The 8,966-nt window shown below is 38.1% G+C and overlaps 1 protein-coding gene across 1 annotated transcript in view; it reads right to left on the bottom strand.

The window, feature by feature from the left end:
- Positions 1–445: 445 nt before the first annotated feature.
- Positions 446–8,966, bottom strand: part of LOC105825207 (PH and SEC7 domain-containing protein 3-like) — a 254,323-nt gene continuing 245,802 nt past the window's right edge. Inside the window, exons 8-9 of the mRNA XM_012662911.1 lie at positions 608–728; positions 446–519 (exon numbers count right to left, since the gene is read on the bottom strand). Of these exons, the coding sequence (XP_012518365.1) occupies positions 446–519; positions 608–728 (195 nt within the window). The remainder of the gene's footprint in view (positions 520–607; positions 729–8,966) is intronic.

Below are 8,966 nucleotides of genomic sequence, written 5' to 3' on the forward strand. Positions count from 1 at the left end.
ACTGAAACATAGTATGTATACATATTTCTGGGGTACATGTGGTATTTTATTACATGTATATAATGCGTAATGATCAAAATAGGGCAAATGCGACATCCATTGCCCCCAAAATTCACACCTTCATGTTGGGAACATTCCAATTACTCTTCTCCAGGTATTAATATTTTGAAATATTCAACAAGTTATTCTTAACTATTACATAATCACCCTATTGCACAATGGAATACTGGATCATATTTCTTCTAACTGTATTTTGGTAGCCATTAACCAACCTCACTATTTCTCTTCTGTTGTTGTTAGTTTGTATCTTATTGACACTGTGAAGCTCAAGCCCTGATCATGTACTTCTGTGGTGGGTATATCCGTTACTTCCACAGCTGCTTCTTGGTCTTCAGTTTCCCCTGTGCTTGTTGAGCCAGCAGCGTATGGCATGGGTTTCCTTGGGCTACAGATCCAGGGGCTTATACTTCTTGCCCTTATAGAATTTCTTGAGGTTTTCTTTCTGAGTCTGGTTAATTACTGTAAGAATACAGTCAACAGATTGGCCAATCACTCAGAATTTGAAGCACTTAGACACCACGCAGCCTGTCACTTTGGTGACACACACCTGGGACACCACACCTGACCATCTTCAGGTCATCCAGCTCTCTCAGCAGTTCCTCCTTCTTGCCGTGAGGGTCCCGAACCTTAATCTTGACCATGGCTGCACAAGCCACCACCACTGCTGCCTGCCCCGAGGGAAAGAGAAAATGCCCATTAACCAACCTTTCTAAATCCTTTCCTTTCCCCTACCCTTCCCAGCTGTTGGTAAACATCAATCTATTCTTTACCTCCATGAAATCCATTTTTTTTTTTTGTAGCCCTACCATATGAGTGAGAACTTACGGTGTTTATCTTTCTGTGCCTAGCTTATCTCACTTAACACAATGACCTCCAGTTTCATCCATGTTGATGCGAAGGACAGAAATTCATTCTTGTTTGGTGGCTGAATAATATTCCACTGTGTTTTTGTACAAAACTTTTTTATCCACTCGTCCATTGATAAACACTTAGGCTGATTCCTTATCTTGGCTATTGTGAACAGTAATACAACAAACATGGAAGTGCACATATCCCTTCCACATACTGATTTCATTTATTTTGGATATATACCCAGCAGTGGGACTGCTGTATTATACAGTAGTTCCATTTTTAGAGGAGCCACCATACTGTTTTTTATACTAGATATACAATTCCCCGAAACAGTGTATGAGCATTCCTCTTTCTCTGCATGCTCACTAGCTTCTGTAATTTTCTGCCTTTTTAATAAAAGCATTTTAACAGGTGAAATGATATCTCATTTTGATCTGCATTTCCTTAATGATTAGTAATGTTGAGCATTTATTCATACACCTGTTGGCTATTGTACATATTCTAATTGAGATGTGTCTATACAGATCTTTTGCCCATTTTTTAATAGAATTATTTGACTTTGTGTTTTTGAGTTCTTCATATATTCTGGTTATTAAATGTGTTCTTGAATCGTTTGCAAATATTTTCTACCATTCTGTAGGTTGTCTCTTCACTTTGTTGATTATTTCCATTGCTGTGCAGAAGCTTTTTAGCTTGATGGGATATATTTGATTATTTTTGCTTTTGTTGCCTATCCTTTAGCTATCTTACCCCCAAAATCTTTGCCTATACCATTGTCTTGAAGAATTTCCTTTTCTTCTAGTACTTTCACAGTTTCAGATTTTACATTTAAGTCTTTAATCCAATTCCAGTTGATTTTTGTACATTGTGAGGGGTAGGAATCTGGTTTCATTCTTCTTATGGATAATACAGTCTTATAAGCACCATTTATTAAAGAGACTGCTCAATCCCCAATGAATGCACTTGGAGCCTTTGTCGATCACTTGGCTATAAACATATGGATTTATTTCTGGGTTCTCTATTCTGTTCCACTGGTCATTGTGTCTGTTTTTATGCCAGTACCATTCTAATTACTATGACTTTATAGTATGTTTTGAAGTCAGGCTCTGGGGAACTCAGGCTTCAGGTCCCTTAGTCCCAGCAGCAGCCTCCCTGGTGTACTGCATCACTTGTTTCCCAGTGTGTAGGACATTGTGTGGGCTAGAGCTCTGGAGACCTGACTGCACTGCTGGGTTCAGCCAGAGTCATGATGCATCTCTCTGGCTGGACGTAGGGGGATGTTAGCATGTCTTTAGGGATGTGTAGTAATGAGGGCTGTTGGGCTCCAGGGCAGGATGTAGTCTGGTGGAGGCTGAACTCTCAAAATGGTGCCAGGTTGCAGCTTCTTGGTTTGGGGAGGTTGTGTGGGACCCAGTGCAAACTTTCTAGAACAATGTCGCATGGACTTCTGATGGGTCCCAATATTAGTTTCTCCCATGGCTAGGGTTGCAGAAGTCCATGGCAGAAATGTGGACCATTGGGAATCTCTCACTTACCTGTTACCCACAATGGGAAGTTTCTCCTGCCTCTGAGCATATCCCAGCTGGGCTAGCTGCTCCATTTCCTTCTCCTTCTGTGTCTCAGAGGTTCCCTGCCAATTCTCTCCTGATCTCCAGTGTTCTCTCTTCAACTGCTTGATCTATGATTATCTATACATTACTCTGGTCCCTCTTTGTGGAAGAGATGAGCGTGTGGCACCAGTAGTCAGCCATGCTGAAGCACCCCTCTATTAATACTTTTTTGATGTAGGTGTTTACTGCCAGAATATTCCTTTTTAATATTGCTTTGCTTTACCCTAGAGAGTTTGGTATGTTGTATTTCCATTTTCATTTATTTCAAGACATTTTTAAATTTCCTTAATTTTTTTATTGATTAATTGTTCAGGAGCATACTGTTATATTACCGTGTGTTTGTATAGTTTCCAAAGTTCCCCTTATTTTTTTCAATAGCCTGTGACATAGAAGGCATAATTTTCAGTTTTATTCCATTGTGTTCAGAAAAGATATTTGACATGATTTCAACTTTTTTGAATTTTTTGGAGACTTGTTTTATGGCCTAGCATATAGTCTATCCTGGAGAATGTTCCATGTGCTGATGAGGATATGTATTCTGGAGCAGTTGAATGAAATGTTGTTTAAGTTAGATCTAGTCGGTCTACAGTGTAGTTTAACTCCAAAGTTTCTTTGTTGATTTTCTGTCTAGATGATCTGTTCATTACTGAGAGTGGGGTGTTGAAGTCCCCTATTATTATTGTATTGCAGTTGTCCTGTTACTACTTATTTGAAAAAGCTTTCTAACCTTCCTCTTTCTCAACTCCCTCTTGAACACACATGACTCTTAGATTTGCTCTCTTGAGGTTCTTCTCTACACCGTGTAGGTGTCCTTCATTCTTTTTCCTTCTTTTTCTTCTTCTGTTTTCAAATAGGCTGTCTTCAAGCTCACTGAATCTCCTGCTTGATACATTCTGCTGCTGAGAGCCTGTAATGCATTTTTCAGTGCAGCAAATGTATTTCTCAGTTCTAGAATGCAACTTTTATTTTGTATTCCAATCTCTGTTAAATTTCTCTGATAAATTTCTGCTTTGCTTTTCTGGGTTATGTTTGAGTTCACTGAGTTTCCTTAGAACTGCTATCTTGAATTCTTGATCTCAGAGCTCATATGCTGCTGTTTTGTTAGGGTCATCAGTTCCTTGCTTTGTCATTTGGGAAGGTTATGGGTCTCTCTATGCCATTGTTTCTCATGAACATATGTCTGGTTTCACACTGGAGAATTAATTATTTAGTCTTTCCTATCTGGCTTGTTATGTTCTTTCTAGGGTATGTCTGCTTAGAGGTCCTTTGCAATTGCCTATTGAGTACCCTCAGTCCTAGATCACTGCCTCCTTTCAGCGCTAGATGACACCTTAAGCTCAGGTTTGCCTTGGTTCTCACAAATGCTCAGAGCAATGACCTTTCCAGTTAGGGGGTGGGTCCAAAAGGGGATACCACAGCTCACAAAGAGTTGCCTTATTAGAATAAAAGATCCCATTACCCCAAAATTTCCAAAAGATATAGGAACTTCTGACACCAAGCTCCTATCACTCAGGAAATTTAAAAAGGTCTTAGGAGCTCTATGTCAGAAACTAGGGTCAAAGACCAAATATTAGAACTCAAGATTCTTCTAGTGTCCTTATCTACAGGGGTTTTAGAAGGTCTATGTCAGGAACCAGGGGCAGAGACCAAGTATTTATTTTATCACAATATAACAAGCCTAATCAATATAGGCACCTGTGACATCTTCTTGGTGGATTCATGCTTTTATCATTAAAAAATGTTCTTTGTCTCAAGAATAAAAGTCTTAGGTAGATCTTCTGGATAACTTGTCTCAAATTCTGTATGAGCACTTGCTGCTTTATTTTGTATTTTTATGTAATGAAGATGGCCTTTCCTTAAACCTCAAGAACCAACTTCTGCTAGGTTCAAATTTTCCTTCTGCAACTTCTTCACCTCTCTCAGCCTTCACAGAATTGAAGAGACATAGGGCCCTCCTCTGCATTAGGCTTTAAGGGAATTTGATGGCTAGTTTGATCTCTATCCAGACCCCTAAACACTTGCTCCATTATCAGCAATAAGGCTGTTTCTCTTTTTTATCATTCATGTGCTCACTCGAGCAACACTTTTAATTTCCTTCAAAAACTTGACCTCTGCATTCACAACTAGGCTGTTTGGGAAAAGAGGCCTGGCTTTTGGCCTATCTTGGCTTTCAACATGCCTTCCCCACTAAGCTTAGTCATTTCTAGCTTTTGATTTAAAGTGAGACACGTGGGCCAGGCGTGGTGGCTCACGCCTGTAATCCTAGCACTCTGGGAGGCCAAGGTGGGCGGATTGTTTGAGCTCAGGAGTTCAAGACCAGCCTGAGCAAGAGCGAGACCCCATCTCTACTAAAAATAGAAAGAAATTAATTGGACAACTAAAAAAATATACAGAAAAAATTAGCCAGGCATGGTGGCGCATGCCTGTAGTCCCAGCTACTCGGGAGGCTGAGGCAGAAGGATTGGTTGAGCCCAGGAATCTGAGGTTGCTGTGAGCTAGGCTGATGACACGGCACTCTAGCCCAGGCAACAGAGTGAGACTCTGTCTCAAAAAAAATAAATAAATAAAATAAAAATTAAAAAAAGTGAGACACGTGACTTTTCCTTTCACTTAAAAACTTAAGAGGCCATTGTAGGGTTGTCAAATGGCCTAATTTCAATATTGTTTTGTCTCAGGGATTGAGGAGGAGGAGACAGACAGGAATGGCTGGTCAGTGTAGGAGTCAGAACACACACATTTATCGATTAAGTTTGTTGTCTTTTATGGGCATAGTTTGTGGTTCCCCAAAATAATTACAATAGTAACATCAAAGATCACTGATCACAGATCACTGTAACAGATATAACTATAATGAAAAAGTTTGAAATACTGCGAGAATTACCAAAATTACACCATGTACTGTTGGAGAAATGGCACCAGTAAACTTTCTCAATAGAGTTGCCACAAACTTTCAATTTGTTTTAAGAAAAAGAAAAACCCACAACACCAAAACAAAAAATCAGTATCTGCAAAGTGTAACAAAGTAAAGCACAATAAAATGAGGTATGCCTATCCTTAAACTTATGATAAAAAATTTAGATGATAATTTTAAACTGGAAGAGGGGACACTAATTTTTCAAAATTCTCTTGAGAGATTCATGAACAAGGTGTTTAAAGACTACTGAGTCAAAAATGCTTTTTTCAGGACACCATGAATTTCTACCATAAGGTGTAAATAAAACTATCATCATTTAACAAAAATTGTCGTGTTTTATAACATTAAAACAATGGTAAAATCTGTGGAGTTATTTTGGTTTATGAAATCATACTTCACCCTAAATTCAGATTTAATTGCTTATTTTGGCCTTCTGTGTACTTTCAACAGCAATCACACTATTACCTACACTGATACAAAGATACCAATTTGACTCACACAGGCTTTGAAACAATTGGGAAAATAGCAATCAGGTGGGGAAAATAGATATGTAAACTCAGACCAACAAAAGCCAATTCAAATACTTTGAGTCCTGCACAGTATTAGTGTATTAGTGTAATTAGCCAATATACTGTGTCCTAGTTTGCCTTACCAATGCAGGGAACAATGATAACCAAGATATAGCTTTCTACATGTCAAAGATGTCCAATAACTTCTTGAATACTTGATTAGCTGCCGTTGTTTTTACTCTGTCATTTATTGTTCTCCTGACTCATCAGTAATTCCTCTAGCTAAAATTCAACAGCAAAAGATGAAGGGTGAGGTCAGTCCCTTTCACTTCTTACTAGCATATGTATTTAAAGACCTCTCTTCAGTTATAGGCTTTTATACCATTTTAACAGGAAGAGAAAGTAAAATGAAATGAAGTCTTTGTTTCAAGAAACACCTGTTATGATGCCTGGATTTTTCTTTTTTTCCTCCGTGTCATACAGCAAGATGTATCAACTACTTTGAATTATTATTCAAGCAAACACTGTCCACTGAATAAAGCTAACTCTAATCATTGATTTTGTATCTCAAGGATTCATAGGTATTGCAGAGAAACTTATACATTCTCATAGCTCTATTCATTTTCTTTCCAAATTGATTCATAACTTTGAATAAAAGCAGGCCCGCTCTGAAACTAATGTTAGCCAGTTGCATGCCAAGAAAGTGCTTTCATAGTACTTTCTCATATTCTAAATTCTTCCCATTAAGTCAATAAAGCACAGAGATTTGAAAAGGCCTCCCAATGCATTTAGAGGCACAGAAATAGTCCCTTGAAATCAATGCAACATTTCCAACCAAAACTGAGATGCTACTGAATATGAATCTCTGGATCATTACTTTTAAATTCAGGAGGCATTTTTATCAAACTTAAAAAGATAACAAAATGGAAAATCGACAAAAAATAAGAATTCCATTTGAAACTCCAAAATACCAGACAGGCCCAATCCTTAAATATTTAGCTAATTAAGGTGTCATCCTTAATGAAAGAAAATATCAAAAATTCAAATCATCCTATTTTAAGGGTTCATATCCCCCCAAATTTAAGGCTATTCTCTGCATTGACAATAAGGCCATCTTCAACTATATTGTCTTACAATAAAAAGAACCATTTTCTCTAATTGTTTTCTTTTAAAGATACATTAAATGTCATTTAGAGGGAAATTCTTTGATGGATTTGTCATTTCTGAAAAACTTGACCTGGATATGTCTTTAACACATTCCCACGTAGAATTTTAAGATATTATTCTCAGCCTTACCCTATGTATGTTTGGGGGAGGGAGTGTCCAACTTATAGATTTCATGGACTAAGGGCAAGAGTCTAAAATAGAAAAAATCTGTAAATTTCTGTAAAGAACATATATGAATATTTTTGGCTTTGCATGCCATATATTCTGTTACAACTATTTAATATTGTCATTGTAGCCTGAATATGTTAACAACTGGGTACAGCTATGTTTCAATAAAAATTTACAAAAGCAAGCCCTAGCTGAATTTTGCCTATGGGCCATAATTTATCTACCCCTGCTCTAAAAGAAAAGTGGCAGAAAGTGGTGTTGGTATTGAGGACAACATCACAAGTGAGCAAGCAAATAGATTAGGCATCCTGATGTATTTTATTCCTTAATTTCAAGTTTTCCTTTTGTTAAAGTTAAGCCATTTTCCCCCCACCCTAATAGAGAACCAGCTCCCAAACTTTTCCGGAAATAATGAGACCAAAGGGGGAAGAGTTAAGATGGAAAATTCCATTCTTAGTGGGGGCAGCTAGAAACTACACAGACTTCAGTCCAAAACTAGTGTATGTCTGACCAAGTCTTTGTTCTGAGCATGCCTCCTGTGACAATACAGAGAATGTAACCCTTCTAAAAAGATCCAACCAACACCTACCTTCAACTCAGTCTTGGAGGGGGAACTGTTAATAGGGCCAGCTGTCTCCATTAGGTATTTGCTAGGAAAGCAGACCACAGCATACACTCTGACCCAGAGGTTGAAGAATTAGGCATAATGACCCTAAAATTCTTCATTTTTGGTAGTGTAGGGTCTGGAAGCTTTGTGGAAAACATGCTTTCAGAGAAACAAAGCTCTCCCTATCCACTGGTAAAATCTGGCTTCATAAATCTTGGGATATTAAAACACAGCAGGCACACCCCTCCCACATGACAATTCCACCTCCTCCAACATGTTACAATAAATGGTGAAAAAGCATACTACTGATTTGGTAATTGCTTCGGTGATGGAGCTCTGCTAAAGCTCATGTTTTGCCTTTATTCTGTGTGCTTCTCACCAAGTAAGTTTGATGATATGCTGCCCTCAGGTGTCTATTTTTCTTTATCTGTATGATTAGCGGGCAAAGCAAGAGCCTCCGTAAATTTTCAAACCAGGAAACTATAGCTGCAATATTAAATCTTCTCTTTCACAAACCCCAATCATATACTCATTTAAGTGTTAAGAGTTCAACCTTTAGGGATACCTGAAGTTTTACTGGGATTTTCCCACCTCTCAGGTAATACATTGCCATTGAAAAATGAACCGGAAGTGATAAAAAAAATATGGAACTGAAAAGAGTATCTTATCTTAGCACACTGCTTCTCAAAGTGTGGTTCAGAGATCCTGTTCCAGATGTCCAAGAGGTCAAACCTATTTCTATAATACTAAAAGCATTAACTTTTTTCACTCTCATTCTCTCACAAATATACAGAATTTTCTAGAAGCTATATAACTTGCAATATATTGTAAATGATTAACACAGTAACTGCCATGTGAGTTGTATTTACACTAGTTTTGACCCTGGGGCCTCATGAAGCATATGTAACTCACACATCTCTTTACCTTGGGAGCTGCATGGTGTGCAAGCAACTCACGCTGTCATGCTATGGCATGCATGTTGCCTGATGGGTGGCCCCCAGGCAAAACCCTGCAGTTGGTTTGTGAAAATCTTACTTGATGTTCTTATTGTTACAATTAATATTGACAATTGCATATAA

This window comes from Propithecus coquereli, unplaced genomic scaffold (assembly GCF_000956105.1).
Source record: "Propithecus coquereli isolate 6110/MARCELLA unplaced genomic scaffold, Pcoq_1.0 Scaffold79, whole genome shotgun sequence".
NCBI classification, from domain to species: Eukaryota; Metazoa; Chordata; class Mammalia; order Primates; family Indriidae; genus Propithecus; species Propithecus coquereli.